The sequence below is a fragment of the Piliocolobus tephrosceles genome, chromosome 19 (assembly GCF_002776525.5).
Source record: "Piliocolobus tephrosceles isolate RC106 chromosome 19, ASM277652v3, whole genome shotgun sequence".
Lineage (NCBI taxonomy): Eukaryota > Metazoa > Chordata > Mammalia > Primates > Cercopithecidae > Piliocolobus > Piliocolobus tephrosceles.
In genome coordinates, this window is record NC_045452.1 from 13,723,467 (window position 1) to 13,743,288 (window position 19,822).

The 19,822-nt window shown below is 44.9% G+C and overlaps 1 protein-coding gene across 22 annotated transcripts in view; it reads left to right on the forward strand.

The window, feature by feature from the left end:
• Window positions 1–19,822, forward strand: part of LOC113219503 (GATOR complex protein DEPDC5) — a 169,461-nt gene that overhangs the window by 55,608 nt on the left and 94,031 nt on the right. For 18 of the 22 annotated variants that reach the window (XR_003306693.2, XR_003306692.2, XR_003306691.2 and 15 more), the window contains 6 exons: window positions 418–454; window positions 1,333–1,453; window positions 6,417–6,637; window positions 10,583–10,786; window positions 13,083–13,218; window positions 14,249–14,346. Coding sequence is in view for 15 of the 22 variants with exons in the window: in XM_026447037.1 (XP_026302822.1) it covers window positions 418–454; window positions 1,333–1,453; window positions 6,417–6,637; window positions 10,583–10,786; window positions 13,083–13,218; window positions 14,249–14,346 (817 nt within the window). In the remaining 7 variants the exon portion in view is untranslated. The remainder of the gene's footprint in view (window positions 1–417; window positions 455–1,332; window positions 1,454–6,416; window positions 6,638–10,582; window positions 10,787–13,082; window positions 13,219–14,248; window positions 14,347–19,822) is intronic. The other 4 variants (XM_026447048.2, XM_026447049.2, XM_026447040.2 and 1 more) reach the window with 1 other exon arrangement.

A 19,822-nucleotide genomic window follows, 5' to 3' on the forward strand; every position in this document is an offset into this window, starting at 1 on the left:
AGACAGGTGACAGCACCGTAGTGAAGGGGGAAGCATGCAGCGTTTGGGTCTGGTGGGACCTAGCTGTGGTGGCACAAACACAACAGTGGATTGACCAAGAATCTAAAGATCTGGGCTTGAATTTTGGCTCTGCCACCTGCTGAATGTGTGGCTTTGGGTAAAGTCCCTGATTCTCTCTGCAACTGAATATCCCCACTTGTAAGGGGGAGTCCATTCCCCCACTGGACAGGGTTGTGAGAGTCAACAAGATGTGTTGCGGGAATAAAGGACCATGGTAGGTAGGTGTCAGATGTTAGCTCCTGCCTTTCCATCAGTTACAGGCTCTGTACCCTGAGAGCAGCACATACACAGTGTGCCTTGTGATAAGTTCTTTTCTAGCAAAGGAAGGAGTGATTAATTATCTATTTAATTTTTCAGCCTGCCTCTGAGAAAGCAAAAAATGGCCGTGATACATGTGAGTATTTTTTGAGATTTTTTTTCTTGCTTTTAAAAAGAGAGTCAGCTGGCCGGGTGCGGTGGCTCACACCTGTAATCCCAGCACTTTAGGGGGCCAAGGTGGGTGGATCACCTGAGGTCAGGAGTTCAAGACCAGCCTTGCCAACATGGTGAAACCCTGTCTCTACAAAAATACAAAAAAATTAGCCAGCCATGATGGCGGGTACCTGTAATCCCAGCTACTCAGGAGGCTGAGGCGGGAGAATTGTTTGAACCCAGGAGGCAGAGGTTGCAGTGAGCCGAGATCACACCATTGCACTCCAGCCTGGGTGACAGAGCAAGACTCCGTTTCAAAAAAAACAAAAAAGAACGTCAGCTAACCCATGACAACAAAACTATGTGAAGTCCCATAAAAAATCTGTGGAAAAGTCAGGAGACCTGAGTTCCCTTTGTGTCATGTTTGTAGGATCCCTTAATGACCTTATATTTTTTCCTGTCATCTGCAAAATGAAAAAAACTTGTTTTTCTTTTCCATCGGCCATTTGTAGGGATCAGGTAGAAAGTTTTAAACTACTAAACATATTAAGATGATTTTATTTTAAGAAGGGTCACAAAAGAATGAAATGCTATCCACACCTTGCCTTTATTTAGTGCTATACAGTTCTATATTGCTTTGACATACACGTGATTTAGTCTCAACTTGATGAATAGGTTGTTACCCCATTTTTTCATGGGGAGAGGGTGATCACCTGTACCTTGCAGATTTTGGTGAAGATTATCTGAAGGCATCTGTTTGAAATGTATTTGGATGACAATTTATATTATTTGTGTATTTCAGCTTTCAGGCATCTGTTTGAAATGTATTTGATAACAATTTATGTTATTTGTGTATTTCAGCTCTCGGAAGTCCAAAAGAATCTGAGAACGCCCTTCCCATCCAAGTAGATTATGACGCCTATGACGCTCAAGTGTTCAGGCTGCCCGGCCCATCCCGGGCCCAGTGCCTCACCACCTGCAGGTTTTCTGCCAGATTCACTTGGGGGTGCATATAAAAATTGTGTAGGAAAACCTGAAGTTCAGTAGTGGCCTGTAAGAGAGCAACCTTGAAAATCTTTTCTTGTTTTGTTTTGTTTCGTTTTGGGTTTTTTGTTTGTTTTGTTTTGTTTTTTTGAGATGGAGTTTCGCTCTTGTTGCCCAGACTTGAGTGTAATGGTGCGATCTCAGCTCACCGCAACCTCCACCTCCCGGGTTCAAGCGATTCTCCTGCCTCAGCCTCCCAAGTTGCTGGAATAACAGGCGTGCGCCATCACTTCTGGCTAATTTTGTATTTTTAGTAGAGATGGAGTTTTTCCATGTTGGTCAGGCTGGTCTCGAACTCTCGACCTCAGGTGATCCGCCCGCCTCGACTTCCCAAAGTGCTGGGATTGCAGGCGTGAGCCACTGTGCCCATCTTGTTTTGTTTTTTGAGATGGAGTCTCACTGTGTCGCCCAGGCTGGAGTGCAATGATACAATCTCGGCTCACTGCAACTTCCGCCTCCTGGGTTCAAGCAATTTTCCTGCCTCAGCTTCCTGAGTAGGTGGGATTAAAGGCACACACCACCACGCCCGGCTAATAATTGTATTTTTTGTAGAGATGGGGTTTCGCCATGTTGGCTAGACTGGTCTTGAACTTCTGGCCCCAAGTAATCCTCCTGCCTCGGCCTCCCAAAGTGTTGGGATTACAGGTGTGAGCCACCGTGCCTGGCTGGTTCTTACGGTCTTCTGAGCCAAGGGAAACAAATTACAGTATCTTCCTCTCATCGGACTGGCACTATCCTTGGACACAGCATTTCATTTAAGTTTATTATTCTGAGTGGGCAAGAACTTTTCTTTCTTTAAGTCCTGCTTTTAAAAATTTGCTGCATGAGGCTGAGGTGGGCAGATCACGAGATCAGGAGATCGAGACCATCCTGGCTAACATGGTGAAAGCCTGTCTCTACTAAAAATACAAAAAAATTAGCCGGGCGTGGTGACAGGCGCCTGTAGTCCCAGCTACTCGGGAGGCTGAGGCAGGAGAATGGCGTGAACCCCGGAGGCGGAGCTTACAGTAAGCCGAGATCACACCACTTCACTCCAGCCTGAGCGACAGAGTGAGACTCTGTCTCAAAAAAAAAAAAAAAAAAAAAAAAAAGTGCTCTGTGGTGTTTTGGTCATATGGTAGTTGTTTTTTTTGAGACAGGATCTCGTTCTGTCACCCAGGCTGTAGTGCAGTGTCACGATCATGGCTCACTGTAACCTCTGCCTCCTGGGCTGAAGTGATCCTCTTGCCTCTGGCCTCCCAAGTAGCTGAGACTACAGGCATGCACCATCATGTCCAGCTAGTTTTTAAATTTTTTGTGGAGATGAGGTCTCACATATTGCCAGGCTGGTCTCCTCAAACTCCTGGTTGAAGCCATCCTCCTGCCTTAGTCTCCCAAAGTACTGAGATTATAGGCATGAGCCACTGCACTCAGCCATGTAATAATTGTGATGTAGTTAGATTTACTAATCTATTCATTTCTGGGTCTTGTGTAAGAAAACACTCTCTACCCCTGAGTTACAGATGTATATTTCATATTTTCTTCTAATACTTTATAGTCTTGGGGGATTTTTGTTGTTGTTGTTGTTTTGAGATGGCATTTTGCTCTGTCTCCTAGGCTGGAGGGCAGTGGTGCAATCTCTGCTCCCTGCAGCCTCTGCCTCCTGGGTTCAAGCAATTCTTATGCCTCAGCCTCCCAAGTAACTGGGAATATAGGCATGCACCACCACACTTGGCTCATTTTTATATTTTTTAGTAGAGACAGGGTTTCAATATGTTGGCCAGGCTGGTCTCAAACTCCTGACTTCAATTGGTCCACCCACTTTGGCCTCCCAAAGCGCTGGGATTACAGACCTGAGCCAGCGCACCCGGCCTCATCTTGGATTTTATGCTTATGTTTATATTATTTATGTCAACTTTCTTTTTTCATGAATGTGTGAAACAGCTCTAGCTTATATTTCTTTCCCTGTGTACCAAATACTGTGAATCAATTTTCCAGATTTCTTTTTTCTTTTTTTTTTTTTGAGACAGAGTCTCGCTCTGTCACCCAGACTGGAGTGCAGTGGTACGATCTTGGCTCACTGCAAGCTCCACCTCCCGGGTTCATGCTATTCTCCTGCCTCATCCTGCTAAGTAGCTGGAACTACAGGCACCCACCACACCCAGCTAATTTTTTGTATTTTTAGTAGAGACCGGATTTCACCGTATTAGCTAGGATGGTCTCAATCTCCTGACCTTGTGATATGCCCACCTTTGCTTCCCAAAGAGCTGGGATTACAGGTGTGACCCACTGCGCCCAACCAATTTTCCAAATTTCTTTCTTCCTTTTTTTTTTTTTTTGAGATGGAGTTTTGCTCTTGTTGCCCAGGCTGGAGTGCAATGGCGTGATCTTGGCTCACCACAACCTCTGCCTCCCAGATTCAAGCGATTCTCATGCCTCAGCCTCTTGAGTAGCTGGGATTACAGGCATGCACCATCACGCCTGGCTAATTTTGTATCTTCAGTAGAGACGGGGTTTCTCCATGTTGGTCAGGCTGGTCTTGAGCTCCCGACCCCAGGTGATCCACCCACCTTGGCCTCCAAAAGTGCTGGGATTACAGGCATGAATGACTGCGCCTGGCCAGATTTCTTAATTCTGTAGCTTTAAGCACAACTGAGTGGAATAATATTATGTCTCTTAATTTTGTGGCAAATGAACTTAGAGTGACCACATGATTGTTTTCTGTCCTCTTCCCTCATCCAGTCCTACCCGAGAATGCTTAGAGCTCAGAATTAAGTGCTGTCAGCAGCCTCTCTCCTGTGTGTGGGTGCTGCTTAGGGGCTCAGTAAGCTACTGAGGGGCTTTTCTTTGTAGGCTTTAAAAAATGCTCTCATAGTTCAAGATTGGTTTTCTTTTGTCTAATCAAAGATGACAAGACCTTGTGGTACCCAGGTTGTGTGGTCTCTGAAGGCACAAATTGTGTCTTAATTGGTGCTCTACCTTCACACGTGGCTAAGCATATACTGGTGTTTAAATATTTACTGTGGAAAGAACAAACATGTAGTCAGCACTTTGAATCTGTTTTCAGGCTCCGTTTAAGCTCTTACTAAAAAAATCCTTGCAGAAGGAAAGGGAGTAGCTCTGATGCCAGAAGGGCAGCCCTGTTGGTGGGCTCACTGTTTCGTTCTGAGCTTTTGCATCTCTATAGGGCTTTTGTCCTTTTGATCTTTCTTCCTGTTGCTTTTAGAGGTTTTCCCCTTAGGGAATTTTATGTTTTAATAAGGATATATATATTGTGTGTATATATATAAAATATATAAATATAATGATATATATAAACTCTTATTAGGAAATGTTCAGACATGCTCAAATGGAGACTAGTATTATGAACAGTTGTCACCACGTTGTCAGCCTTGTTTCATCACCTCTCCCACATTTAAATTTTGGATGGAATATTTTATTTTATTTTATTTTATTTATTTTTTTTTTTGAGACGGAGTCTCGCTCTGTAGCCCGGGCTGGAGTGCAGTGGCCGGATCTCAGCTCGCTACAAGCTCCGCCTCCTGGGTTTACACCATTCTCCTGCCTCAGCCTCCCGAGTAACTGGGACTACAGGCGCCCGCCATCTCGCCCAGCTAGTTTTTTTGTATTTTTTTAGTAGAGACGGGGTGTCACCGTTTTAGCCAGGATGGTCTCGATCTCCTGACCTCGTGATCCACCCGTCTCGGCCTCCCAAAGTGCTGGGATTACAGGCTTGAGCCACTACGCCCGGCCGGATGGAATATTTTAATAACAAATCCCAGGATTGGCAGGGCACAGTGGCTCACGCCTGTAATCCCAGCATTTTGGGAGGCCAAGGCAGGTGGATCACTTGAGGTCAGGAGTTTGAGACCAGCCTGGCCAACATGGTGAAACCCAGTCTCTACTAAATATACAAAAAAATTACCCAGGTGTGGCGGACGCCTGTAATGCCAGCTGCTTGGGAGGCTGAGGCAGGAATATTGCTTGAACCCAGGAGGTGGAGGCTGCAGTGAGCTGACATCGTGCCACTGCACTCCAATCTGGGTGACAGAGTGAGACTCTATCTCACAAAAACAAACAAATCCCAGGCAGCCTATATATTTTTTTCAATAGTGCATACTTCAGCATAAGTTTCTTTCTTTTTTTACATGTTATTTATTTATTTAGTGTCACCCAGCCTGGCACAAAGCTGATTAGTATACATTTCAACAAATAAGAATCTAAAAAAAAAAATTATCACAGTACCATTATCATTGGTAACAAAATTAACACTAATCCCTAAATGCTCTCTAATAGCCAGTGCATGCTCAGTTTTCTGAATTGCCTCAAAAATGTGCTTTTGCAGTTAGTTTGGAATGGGACCTAAACAAGATCCACTTTTTGCATTTGGTTATAATGTCTTTTTTGTGTGTGTGTGACAGTAGAATGTCTTGCTTTCTACATTTGGTTGATTGTTGCCTTGTAATGTTTTAAGTTTTCCTCTATTCTGCAAATTCCCTGTAAACTGGCAATTATCTCTGGAAGCTTGATTAGATTTAGATTCAAATTTGAGGGCGAGAAGACTTCTCGGGCACTGTGTACTTTCTCCCACATCACATCGTATCTGTCTTCTCATTCTGTTTTTAGTGATGTGAGATTAATCAGTGGGATCAGGTGGGGTTGGCCTGGAGCAGTCCTTTCTTTACAACTATGATCCTAGGAGTTTGGCTGCGTAATGTCTGTCATTTCTCCCCTCTCTTATATAACATCTCAAGCTGTTAAGGGTGAAGTACCACATACAGGTTTCCTGCTTGTAAATCACACTGGGGATTTTTGTTATTGGGTTCCCATGTGGCTTGGGCTGGTGATGGGTTTTAGAGTTTTAACTCAAGGTAGGACAGCATCCCTCACTCGATGGTAACTTTTTGTCTCTTGCCTGGCAGGTCTGTGCGAGAGCGAGAGAGTCACAGTCGAAAGAGTGCCAGCTCCTGTGATGTTTCATCCAGCCCTTCACTACCAAGCCGCACACTACCCACTGAGGAAGTGAGGAGCCAGGCTTCTGATGACAGCTCCCTGGGCAAGAGCGCCAACATCCTGTTGATCCCACACCCCCACCTGCACCAGTATGAAGTCAGCAGCTCCTTGGGATACACCAGCACTCGAGGTAAGAGTGCTGAAGCACAGACCGAGCCAGGGACATCTTTCTTAATATAGTGGGTGACTGGAGTTGGGAGGATTGGTCAGAGGTGGGGTGTAAATCCCACATCTTAATTATTTCTTTGCCAGTGCGGTAGGTACAAATCACTTTAGCTGTTAGCTATGTATATATTATACTTTTTTTTTTGGTGACAGAACACCCAGGCTAAAGGGCAGTGGTGCAATCACAGCTCACCTCAGTGTGGCCTTGAACTCCAGGACTTAATCGATCCTCCCACCTCAGCCTCCCAAGTAACTGGGACTATAGGCATGCCACCACACCTAGCTAATTATTATTTTTTTTGTAGAGATGGGGTTTCACCATTCCCAGGCTGGTCTTGAACTCCTGGGCTCAAGGGATCCACCCATCGGCCTCCTAAAGTGCTGAGATTACAGGCATGAACCAATGTTACTGCACCCTGCCTCTATTATACTATTTTTCGTTTAGCCTTTCTTCATCCATCATTTAACTATATACCTTTCCATATATTAATAGAAAGCTTTTCTTAGGCCTAGGGTCAAAAGGGTTTATTTCCTTATCATTTCCATTTGTGCCATACATAAAACAACCTCTGTCTTATGCTGCATTTTAGTTTCTCACTTACCGGTCCAGCGCAGTGACTCACACCTGTAATTCCAGCACTTTGGGAGGCCAGGGCGGGTGAATCACTTGAGGTCAGAAGTTTGAGACCAGCCTGGTCAACATGGTGAAACACTGTCTCTACTCAAAATATAGAAATTAGCTAGGCGTGGTGGCAGGTGCCTGTAATCCCAGGTACTCAGGAGGCTGAGGCAGGAGAATCACTTGAACTTGGGATGTGTAGGTTGCAGTGAGCCGAGATTGCACCACTGCACTCCAGCCTGGGTGACAGAGGGAGACTCCATCTTAAAAAAAAAAAAAAAATTTTCACTTACCGGTTTTGTTTTTTTTTCTTTTTTAACTTTTATTTGCATTTGTTTTGTGCTAAATTTATTCCCATACTATCAGTTTTTGTTTCTTCAATTTTTTTCTTTTCTTTTTTTTTTTTCTTTTCTTTTTTTCTTAGAGTCTCATTCTGTTGCCCAGGCTAGGTTGCAGTGGCATGATCTCGGCTCACTGCAACCTCTGCCTCCTGGGTTCAAGTGATTGTTCTGCCTTAGCCTCCTGAGTAGCTGGGATTACAGGCACATGCCACCACACCAGCTAATTTTTGATTTTCTTTAGTAGAGATGGGGATGGGGTTTTGCCATGTTGGCCAGGCTGGTCTTGAACTCCTGGCCTCCAGTGATCCACCCACCTCGGCCTCCCAAAGTGCTGGAATTGCCCATGCCTGGCCTTGGGATATCTTTTTCTTCTGTGCAATGTCCTCTTCTGGTTTAGGAGTAATGTGTTCCTTTTCCATGAGGATCATCTTGGTGTGGCAGGGGGAGCTCATGTATGGGTTAATCTGACCATGAACTCTTTACATCAGGCAGCACATCTTGGGTGCTTTGTTCACCTGAACATGCTCAATGACCAGAGAATCTGCACCTAAACCCTTCAGTTCGGCATGACTGTGCATTTTTAAGCACAGTCTGTGCTTAATTCAGTACTGTTTTTTGGCCACTGACCCCGTGTGCAACCATGCTGTTTGGCCTGGGACCACCTACTATCTCCATCATTGTAATGTGGAAATGGTACACATTGTTTCTGTAAAGCGACGTTTCCTTTTTTTTTTGAGATGGAGTTTCACTCTTGTTGCCCAGGCTGGAGTGCAGTGGCACAATCTTGGCTCACTGCACCCTCCACCTCCCGGGTTCAAGCACTTCTCCTGCCTCAGCCTCCCGGGTCGCTGGGATTATAGGCTTGTGCCACCATACCCAGCTAATTTTGTATTTTTTTTGAGACGGAGTCTCGCTCTGTCACCCGGGCTGGAGTGCAGTGACCGGATCTCAGCTCACTGCAAGCTCCGCCTCCCGGGTTTACGCTATTCTCCTGCCTCAGCCTCCTGAATAGCTGGGACTACAGGCGCCCGCCACCTCACCCGGCTAGTTTTTTGTATTTTTTAGTAGAGACGGGGTTTCACCGTGTTAGCCAGGATGATCTCGAACTCCTGACCTCGTGATCCACCCGTCTCGGCCTCCCAAAGTGCTGGGATTATAGGCTTGAGCCACCGTGTCCGGCCTAATTTTGTATTTTTAGTAGAGATGGGGTTTCACCATGTTTGTCAGGCTGGTCTCAAACTCCTGACCTCAGATAATCTGCCCACCTCAGCCTCCCAAAGTGCTGGGATTACAGGTGTGAGCCACCGCACCTGGCCAAAGTGACATCTTTCATATACTTGGTGGCTTTTTGTATATGCATACCCTTGATGGCCTGAGCAGTTTCATGGGTCGTTTCTTTTTTTTGTTTGTTTGTTTTGAGACAGGTTCTCACTCTGTGGCCCAGGCTGGGGTGCAGTGGTACAGTCTTGGCTCACTACAGCCTCAACCTCCTGGGCTCACGTGATCTTCCCACTTCAGTCTCCCAAATAGCTGGAACTACAGGTGTGCACCACCACACCCGGCTAGTTTTTAAAGTTTTTGTAGGAACAGTCTAAGTCTGTTTGCCAGGCTGGTCTTGAACTCCTGGGCTCCAGTGTTCTGTCCACCTTGGTCTCCCAAAATGCTGGGATTACAGAAATAAGCTACTGTACCTGGCCTGTACTCATCTTTTTTTTTTTTTTTTTTTTTTGGTGGGGGGGGGGTTTCTCTTTTATTTCCTTAATGACTAACTAGACTATGTTCTTTTTTATTTTGTAAGTTAGAGCATCAATTCATTAATTTACAATGAACAGTAAAACTTTTATGGGAATCTGAACATTTTCTTCTTTCCTGCAAAGCAACTTGAGGAATGAAATACAGTATTACAATGTATGAGGTTCTGTGCTAGGCACTGGGTAGATAATGATGACCAAGACAAATTCCTTGGAGTTTGCATCTGCTGGACCCACTTTTTCATCTAGGTGGTTGCTTGATGAATGTGGGATACACACAAGAAGAGCTGGTTGTGGATTTCAGTTCTTTGATCCACTCAGGCATGCTGTCTCTGTCTCCATAATGGGACCTGTCTGCCATTGCGCCAGATGAGTGGAGTCTAAATATCATACCATCTCCTTGCCTGGTCAAGGCTGGAGGCGTCCATTTCTTCATTCTTTTTTTCTCAGTAATTTTTTTTTAGCATAATACCATTTGATTGCTTACTCATGTCCCAGCCCACTAAGTAAGTGGAGGGTCTACTGATCCACTCAGTCATTCAGGAACTCAGGTTCCTTCCATCCTGGGATGCCATGATTATGAACCTAGGTTTCCACAAAGGAAAAAAGAATGCATATCATTCGTGGAGATAATTGTGGCCCAGGCCTGGATTTGAAGCATATCATTTCTACCTGTGCTCTGCTGGCCAGAACTAAGTCATTTGGCTTTATTGCAAAGAGGCTGGGAACTATAGTCTTGTGTCCAATAGGAACATCAAATGGGTTTATAGTGAAGATATTGACTAGCTCTGCCAAGATCTGCCCTTCTGGTCACCACATAGCTGTTTTTACTGTTCCTCCCTCTTAGAGAATATACTCGTTCCTTTCCCAAGGGAGACAACTCAAGTCCCATCATTCAGTCATTGCTTCCAGCTCAAAGTTCAGGATCTCTAGGCAGTGTCCTTCCCATCAGATTTGGTTGTGACTTCATTGTGCCAGTAATTTAGAACCAAAACTCCCTTCTCCCAAGTATTTAAAAGCAAATAAATGGAAACATACTTCATTTCTTTATAGTTTGACAATTTTACTCATTTCTGTCACTCCCTGACATTTACGATGCCCAAGATTCTTGTCAGCCTTGGCTTATCAGTCTACCTAGTTCTGGTTTCACTGTGGTTCTGTGGTTTTTCTTTGTGACTCAACTCCATGATAACTGGCAGATGTCCTGGAGAACATGATAGAGCCACCACAGCGAGACTCCAGTGCACCAGGGAGGTTCCACGTTGGCAGTGCAGAATCCATGCTGCATGTTCGACCTGGTGGATACACGCCCCAGAGAGCACTGATTAACCCCTTTGCTCCCTCTCGAATGCCCATGAAGCTTACGTCCAACAGAAGGCGCTGGATGCACACTTTTCCTGTGGGTAAGTTTGTTGCTTAAGAGAGAGCCTTGGACTAGGAGCTCCTAGCCCTGGTCCTCAGTGTCGGTCACCCATGTGTCCTTGGTTAGGTGCCTGTGTTACTCCACCAGTAGGATGGGATAACCATGCTCACTTTGGCCATTCCAGGGGTTCTTGTAAAGATCCTTGAAGATGCACTTGGGAATAGGCTTTGTAACTAATTAGCTTTATAAACCTGAGGGCTCTTTTGTTTGTTTGTTTCAGCTTTTTTTTTTTTTTTTTTTTTTTTGAGACAGGGTCACTCTCCAGTTGCCCAGGCTGGAGTGCAGTGGTGCGATCTTAGCTCACTGCAGCCTCAACCTTCGGGGCACAGGTGATGCTCCCACTTTAGCCTCCCAAGTAGCTGGGACTACAGGCACGTGCCAACACGCCTGGCTAGTTTTTTGTATTTTTAGTAGAGATAGGGTTTCACCATGTTGCCTAGGCTGGTCTTGAACTCCTGGACACAAGCAATCTGCCCACCTTAACCTCCCAAAGGGCTGGGATTATAGGTGTGAGCCGCCACATCCAGCCTTTTGTTTCTATTTGAGAGGAACTATGCATTGCCACCTGCTTTCTTTCCTAAGTTGGATGTCCCTCATTCTTGTTCATTCTTTCTTCTCTTAGCTCTCTTGGATACTGGTATCCTATCTTGGTTACAAGGAGTTATATTATTTTGTTTTCTCATAGGTGTCTCTGACAATTGAAAAACAAATTTTCCCCCAAACTCACTTTTTTCTAGTCCGTTCTTTTTTATCTATATTCCGTTCTCAAGAAGACAGTAAGGTTTTCTCAAGCTGTGGCTAAAATTAAACTTTAGCTTAATGGGCTCTTATTGAGCTGGAAAGGAACAAATGCATTAAACTCTAGGATTTTGTGTGTGTGTGTGTGAGACGATGTCTTACTCTGTTACCCAGGCTGGAGTACAGTGGCGTAATCTTGGATACCTGCAATCTCTGCCTTTCGGGTTCAAGTGATTCTCCTGCCTCAGCCTTCCAAGTAGTTGGGATTACAGGAATGCACCACCACGCCTGGCTAATTTTTGTATTTTTAGTAGAAACGGGGTTTCACCATGTTGGTCAGGCTGGTCTCGAACTCCTGGTCTCAAGCAATCCACCCACCCCCGGCTTCCCAATGTGCTGGCATTACAGGTGTGAGTCACCGTGCCTAGCCAAATTTTTATTTTATTTTTTTCGTGGAAATCATCCTGCTGAATACCTGGAAATGCCTATTTTCTTTTGTACTTGCCTTTAATATTTGAAAGTTAAATCAGTGAGAAATAGATCTGAATAACTTGACTGTAACTGGGGGTCATGCCTAAACCCTGTTCTACCCCCTTATCTCTGCTATAATCAGTCACACTCCTTGTTTCTTTCTGTGTCCTTTCCCCTCCATTATTATCTCCACTGGTTCCCTTCTAGGTCACTTAGAACTCTTGGTGTTTCTTCAGTGACCTTCAGCTTTTCATGCCTCTGTGCTTCTCCTCCTCCCACTCTTCATGTACACTTATTGGAACCATGTTCAGCAAACAGTTTGCTTTGCTTCTTCCTCCTCTTTAGCTGGCCTTTCAGTAGCCAACGCCCTCCTTCATCAGGCTCCCCTATCTTCTTCATTCCTATCCTCAGAGGCTCTCTTCCTTCTTGGCTAATCCTGTGGTCTCCTGCACATTTTGCCTTTTTAAGGTTTGGAGTTTCACAGGTGTCATTTCTTCTACCCAGGTGCCCTCTTCCTTCAACCACTGTTAACTTTGTTGAACACTTAGCTCTTCAACTTCTCTTTCCCCAGGAAGCCTCATTTTGTAGACTTGACTAATTCTAATTTATCTCCTACTCTGCCCTTTTTGCACTTAAACATCTTCTGCTTCTTAGAGTCACAGTTGTTACTCGCCTAGGTATTAACAGAGTGATTTGGTGTTTCACTTGTATTTCCCTCTTCTTGAGTTTGTGTTAGCCCTCCTGGCAAGGGTCCATGCCTCCTGTACTTGTATATTTCACTGTGGTGACTCAGTTGACACACATGAGACAGAATATCCTAAAATTTTCTTAACAGATTAGACAGGATGATAAAGGCCCAGCCCCTTAGTAGGATGGGTCCCACTCAGAAGAGCAGGTGTCCTCTGGGAGCCAGAGGGTCCCTTGTATAACATTCTTCTGTGGTGTGTTCTTCTTTCAATCTCACCAACATCTGTATCCCAGTAGGTGGAAAGAAGGGAGAATATAGTTAAGTGCACAGCACTAGCTATCAGGTGGGAATGATGCTCAGTGGTTCTTTATCTGGGTAGGACCATCCGGAGAAGCCATCCAGATCCACCACCAGACCCGACAGAATATGGCGGAGCTGCAAGGCAGTTGGCAGAGGGACCCACCTCATTCCTCTGCAGAGCTGCTGGAGTTAGCATATCATGAAGCTGCTGGAAGGTGAGGATGTGCACAGGGCTCTGGAAGGTAACCTGAGAACACTCTCCAGCATCCAGGACAATGTGCAGAACAGACTATTGCCAAAATGTTTAGAAGACTTGAAAAGACAGTATGAGATCAGGGCCTTCCTTTGTTGGCCAGTGTCATTTCCTTCACTTGGTGAAGGGTAAAGCAAACAGCCTGACATTTTTGTCTGAGATGTTGCCTAGGCCCTGTTTTAGGTTTATCTTGAATCCAAAACACACTTTGTAAACCTCAAACGTGGGTTTTTCTAAACCTCAGTCAAAGATGAATCCGAGAGAGGAAATTCTTTGGATTTGGAGTGCTGGGACAGGAGATTCATGCTGTGTGTTTTGGGCAACCTCTCTATGACTTTTGTCATTTTGGTTATTCAGAAATAAATCCCACTGTTGAGTTTAGAAGAAGTTAATGCTAAGAGCAGTGGAAATGAAGGCTTATGTTTATACAAAAACTCTTTTTGAACCAAAGCTCTGAATGTGTTTCGAGCATCTAATTGAGAGTCAGTGTAGGAGGCGGAAAGTCATTTAAGCCTTGACAGGCATGAGCCTGGGTTACACCTGGACTCGCTATTCCTCTTGCTTTAGAAAACACTTCGCAAAGTGCAGTCTTTGGCCCCTCTTTCAGTCACCTTGACACTCTAGGGGATAGATAAGGGATATGGGGAGGGTGTGACCTTCTTAACCAGATGAACTCAGGTCCATATATTCAAGCACCTCACACCCATCCTTGTTTGTAAGAGGGAGGCATAGGGCAGACAGGGTGGGTGGTCTAGGTTGGTGGTGGGAAAACAGCCGGGGTGCCAGGGTCACAAGAAACCGGCACTGACACACAAACAAAACACTGTGGCCTGGTGACTTAAGATAAGGATTCCAGTGGCTGCCAGCTTGAGTGGCTGAATATTCAGGCTTGATTTTTATGAACCTACCCCCCACCCCCGGGATATAGGGTGAGCAGGAAAAAGAGGTGATGATCTACATTAAGCCAGGTGGCTGGGCTCTGTTCTCTGCAGGCACAGCAATTCCCGCCAGCCTGGTGACGGCATGTCCTTCTTGAACTTCAGTGGAACAGAAGAACTTTCTGTCGGTCTGCTTAGCAACAGTGGTGCAGGTAACCAATCCAAGAGGTAATAGAGTTGGGGTGTTTAGATCAGGCTCACATCTAGAAATGACACAGGGCCAGAAAAGCCGGGCCATGTCTATTTTGAGATCATTTCAGCCACACTTTTGGGTGACCTATTTAGAAGCAGTGCTCTATAATACATGGAATTATAAAATGGGCTGCACGTTACATTTTTAGCTCAGAACATGTTGGTCAAGCCACATTTATCATCATTCTGTCACGGAGTCGTGATTGAGGTCTGCTTAGGAGCATGTTGAGGGCAACACCATGGACAGAGCTGGAGTGGTCTGTGCTCTAGAGGGGCTTTTGGTTGTCAGGGGAAATGGGGGGCAAACCCACCTCCATAACTGGAGAGACCCAGAGGAGAACAGTATGTGTCCAGTTTTAAGACCAGAAAAGAGAAGGGTTGCATAGTTGCTTAGAGAAGTAAGCATGCACCAGGACTGGGTGCAGTGGCTCATGTCTGTAATCCTAACACTTTGGGAGCCTGAGGTGGGTGAATCACTTGAGGTCAGGAGTTCGAGACCAGCCTGGCCAACATGGTAAAACCCCATCTCTACCAAAAACACAAGAAAATTAGCCAGGCATGGTGGCGCACACCTGTAGTCCCAGCTATTGGGAAGGCTGAAGCAGGAGAATCTATTGAACCTGGGAGGCAGAGGTTGTAGTGAGCCGAGATTGCGCTGTTGTACTCCAGCCTGGGGTACACAGCGAGACTCCATCTCAAAAAAAAAAAAAGAGAAGTGAGCATGCACCAAAGACTTGAAGGGTAGAATTTGGTTAGGTAGATAGTTAGAAGGTGAAGTTTCAGGGTGGGTGGGGGAAGCAGTATGAAATTGGTTTGGTATGATACTTTGGTTTTATGCTTTTTGGAAATACTTTTATATCTATTGTCTTATCTGATCACCCTAGTGGGTGATCAGAATATATTTAAGTTATTAAATATATTTTGTACATGGGCACCTTAATGTCCAAAGAGGTAGAAATATTAAACTAACCTCTCAAACCAATAGCCAGGTATCCTGACTCAGGCTGCTGTCCTCTTTTCATGACATTGTTCAGAGTACCTTTAAGGGGTAGGGTAACGTGAGCTTGAATCAGTACGGGCAGCATTTGTGGAGCCTCAGAGGACAGGTATTGTACAAAATGAGTGTGAAAAACATTAAAACTTTTTAAAAATTGGGCTACTATGTTGTGCTTCAGTGTTCTGTAAGCTAACTTGAATTTCTAAAACGTAGCTTAAGAAAAGTTTCATTACTGGGCATGGTGGCTCACATCTGTAATCCTAGCACTTTGGGAGGCCGAGGCGGGTGGATCACCTGAGGTCAGGAGTTCAAGACCAGCCTGGTCAACGTGGTGAAACCCCATCTCTACTAAAAATACAAAAATTAGCCGGGTGTGGTGGCATCCCAGCTGCTCGGGAGGTTGAGGCAGGAGAATTGCCTGAACCTGGGAGGCGGAGGTTGCAGTGAGCCGAGATTGCGCCACTGCATTCCAGCCTGGGCAACAGAGCGAGACTTCATCTCAAAAAGAAAAAAAAAAGAAAGGTGTCGTGAAAATGAAGTTATATCAAGTTGGTTGATGATATTTTCCTTTATTCATTGGTAGGTTCATCCAACAATACTCCTAGAGGCCTATGTCTAAGGCTAGGAAACTGGGTTGACAGTAAGAGAATCCCTAAATGATGATTATTTCATTTATTAATTCATTCACGTATTTTTTGGTTAACCTACTCACCAGCAATCATTTATTTTAGATGAGAAAACACATTGAATAAAAATGTGGGGATAGGAAGACACTGTGTCCCTGTACTCAGAGGGCTGAAAATGTTACCTCTGGCTGCCAGATTATTTGAAAGTACCTTCAGGAGGTTAGAGAGGCAGTGTTTCTATTGCTTTGCTATGCCAAGGAGTCATTTTTAGGAACGCAGAGTTTGAGCCTCCCAGGCTGTTTGGGGTAGAGTTGCACCGAGGAGGACTACTCTGGGACTCATTGGACTGTACTTGAACTAGTTTCACTGGTTAAATGAAGCAGGGGGAATTATAGGTTCTGATGGTAGCAGCACCAGAATGTACCCAGGTAGTCTTGGAAGTTATTTGGGGCCTGGGATAACTCAGGTAGACCAGTTAATTCCCCAGAAAATTTTGTTTTAGAATTTTAAAATCATTTTGGGGAAAAGAAGTTTCAAAGAATCTTTATTTGGGGATGGTTGTGGAAGATTTTAACATGACACCATTGTGTGAGCTAAGGGTTCCCTGGCATACTCAAATTGGAAAAGCATTTGCTGCAACCTGAAGCTCTGGCTCAGCCTTCTCTTGGGCTTCTGAGCTGTAGGTGTGTCCACCTGATGGACCTCTCTGCTCAGATGGCCCCCAAGTACCTCATCCTTAACGCATTGACAGCCAAACTCATATCTCCCTGTTCCCCAGCCCACGCCTCCTCTTCTGCTCCTCCTTTCTTCTGACTGGCTCCTCACTTCCATTCTCACTGCATTGTTCACACTCCTGTCGTTTGTGGCCAGGATTATTGCAGTAGCCTTCAAAATGATCTTCCTGCTCTGTTCTCATCCCTTCTGATTCATAGTCCATACTGTCACCAATGTTTCCAGATGCAGATCTGATCAGCCACTCCTTCCCACATGTAAACCGTTCCATGGCTCTTCATAGCTATGGTACTGATCGTCACCTGGCTCCTGCCTGTGCTTGTATCTTCACCTGCCTCCTCTTCCACATGGTACTGCAGGTAGAAAGAGTGCAGGCTCCAGGATCTTAGGACATGAGGCCTGACTCCACCTCATGAGCACTGAAGCCCTCAGGCCAGTTACTACACTAATTTCTGGGTATCTCAGTGTCTTCATGAGGAAATTGACTTTTTTTTTTTTTTTTTTTTTTTTTGAGAAGGAGACTCACTCTGTCACCCAGACTGGAGTGCAGTGGTGCGATCTCAGCTCTCTGCAACCTCTGCCTCCTGGGTTCAAGTGATTGCCCTGCCTCAGCCTCCCAAGTGGCTGGGAATACAGGTGTGCACTACCACCCCCAGCTAATTTTTGCATTTTTAATAGAGATAGGGTCTTGCCATGTTGGCCAGGCTGGTCTCAAACTACTGGCCTCAAGTGATCTGCCCATCTCAGCCTCGCGAAGTGCTGGGATTACAGGCATGAGCCACCGCACCTGGCTGGAGATTGACTATTAAGTGTGGTAATCCACATACATTCTTAGGACAGTGCTGACATCCATGGTGAGCACTCAACAAGTAGGAGCTGCTGTTGTTGTCATTACAATAACATATTTTGTATTCCAGGTATTTCTTGTGGCTCCTGAAGAGAACTGTGTCCTCGTGTTCCTTTGCATAGATAAGTTCCTCTCTATAGAATATGCTTCTTCCCTGTCTTTGACCCCTGATTCTGACTGGCAGGCATCAACTCAGTCTTTATGATTCAGCTCCAACAATACCTCTTCTTTGAAGCCTACCCTTTCCTTCCCATGCCCTCCCAGAATGTGTTAGGCATGTTTCCACACAGCTTCATATGCATAACCCAACTTGGCATGTCATGATCCACTGCTTGTTTCCATGTCTGTCTCCTCAGTAGACTGAAAGCGCTTATCTTTATTCATTTTCTCCACTCAATGTGTAACACATTTATAGACAAATGGATTTATATTTCCAAGACCAAGCTGCCGTATGTGAGGAAAATTTGAATAACACACAAAATTATTGTTTAATTGGTACGCGAGTATTTAATTATACAGAGTCTTTTTTTTTTTTTTTTTTTTTTTAGAGGCAAGGTCTTGCTCTGTTGTCCAGGCTAGAGTACAGTAGCATGATCTCACTACAGCCTCACCTTTTGGGATCCTTTCACCTCAGCATCCCAAATAGTTGGGACTACAGGCACATACCACCACACCTGGCTTAATTATATATGTGTGTGTGTGTGTGTGTGTGTGTGTGTGTATGCCCTGAATGTTTGGCTTCTCATAGATGATGGGGACTCCTGGGGTTGTTTTTTAGTCAGGGTGATATTGTGAAGTGGGGTCATCTTTTCCCTTTCCCAGTCCTCTTATATAACCAATAGCATGTGTTTTCAAAGGGGTTAGTGGTCATCAAGAGGTGATCTATAGCCACATGGGAACTGAACTCCCATCTTTGACCTTATGCTACCTGATCAATTATGTTAATGAGCCACTGAAAGAAATTAGATAAAATTATTCAAATTTTTATAACCATATATCAGACATTAATTGGTTATAACCATATGCAAAACCAACCAATTAATGTCAGATCTTCAGGATATATCCATAGTCTTACTTCCATCAGTCTTAGCCGGACGTAAGGTGCCATCATCTTTTGCCTGGATGCGGTAGCCTGTTACCTGGTCTTGGCTTCCTCCCTTGCCCTTCCATATCGTTTATTTTCAACACAAAAAATCAGAGTGACCTTTCTAAAATAGAATTTGGATTATGAACTTCTCTGCACAAAATTTTCCAAGGGCTTCCCAACTCACTTGGAGTAAAAGCCAAGGCATTACGGTGGCAGATAGACCCCTCATGTCATGTGGCTGCTTGTTACACTCAGTCCTCATCTCCTACTTTCTCCCTCTCACTTCACTTTGGAGGTTCCCTAGAGAGATCAGGCTCACTCTGAATCTCAGGTCCTTCCTTTTGTTCTCCCCTCTGCTGTGCCCTTACTTCAGAGAGCATCATAGCTAGGGTCCATATGTCTGCATTTGCCCAGGACAGGCCTGGTTTGAATTTGTTGACCCAGATGACTATTAATAGTGTCCCCTTCCAGTCTCAGAGGTGTCCGTATTGAATGATAAATGATGTGGCCACCCTACCCACAGCTGGCTCTCTCACTTCCTTAAGGTATTGCCTGAATTGCCATATTTTACCTCAGCACTCCCTAACCGTCTTCTCTACCTCGTATTTCTCCATTGTGCCAGCTGGCATACTAGATTTTTTAATTTTGTAATTTTTTTATTGTAAGTTCCATGACTATCAGGATTTTTGTTTTGTTCACAACTGTATTCCCAGAGCTAAAAAACAGCTCCTGGTGGCCGGGCACAGTGGCTCACGCCTGTAATCCCAGCACTTTGGGAGGCCGAGGGCGGACAGATCACCTGAGGTGGGGAGTTTGAGACCAGCCTGACCAACGTGGAGAAACCCGTCTCTACTAAAAATACAAAATTAGCCGGGCGTGGTGGCACATGCCTGTAATCCCAGCTACTTGTGAGGCTAAGGAAGGAGAATCACTTTGAACCCAGGAGGTGGAGGTTGTGGTGAGCCGAGATTGTGCCATTGCACAGGTCAGGCAACAAGAGCAAAACTCCATCTCAAAAAAAAAAAAAAAAAACAGTTCTTGGCATGTAATAGGTAGTTTAATGAATGCTAAAAATCTTCTGAGGTTAGCTTTCTCTCTACTGAAGCATGATTTAATTTTTCTCTAATGCTTTTCTTTCTTTTCTTTT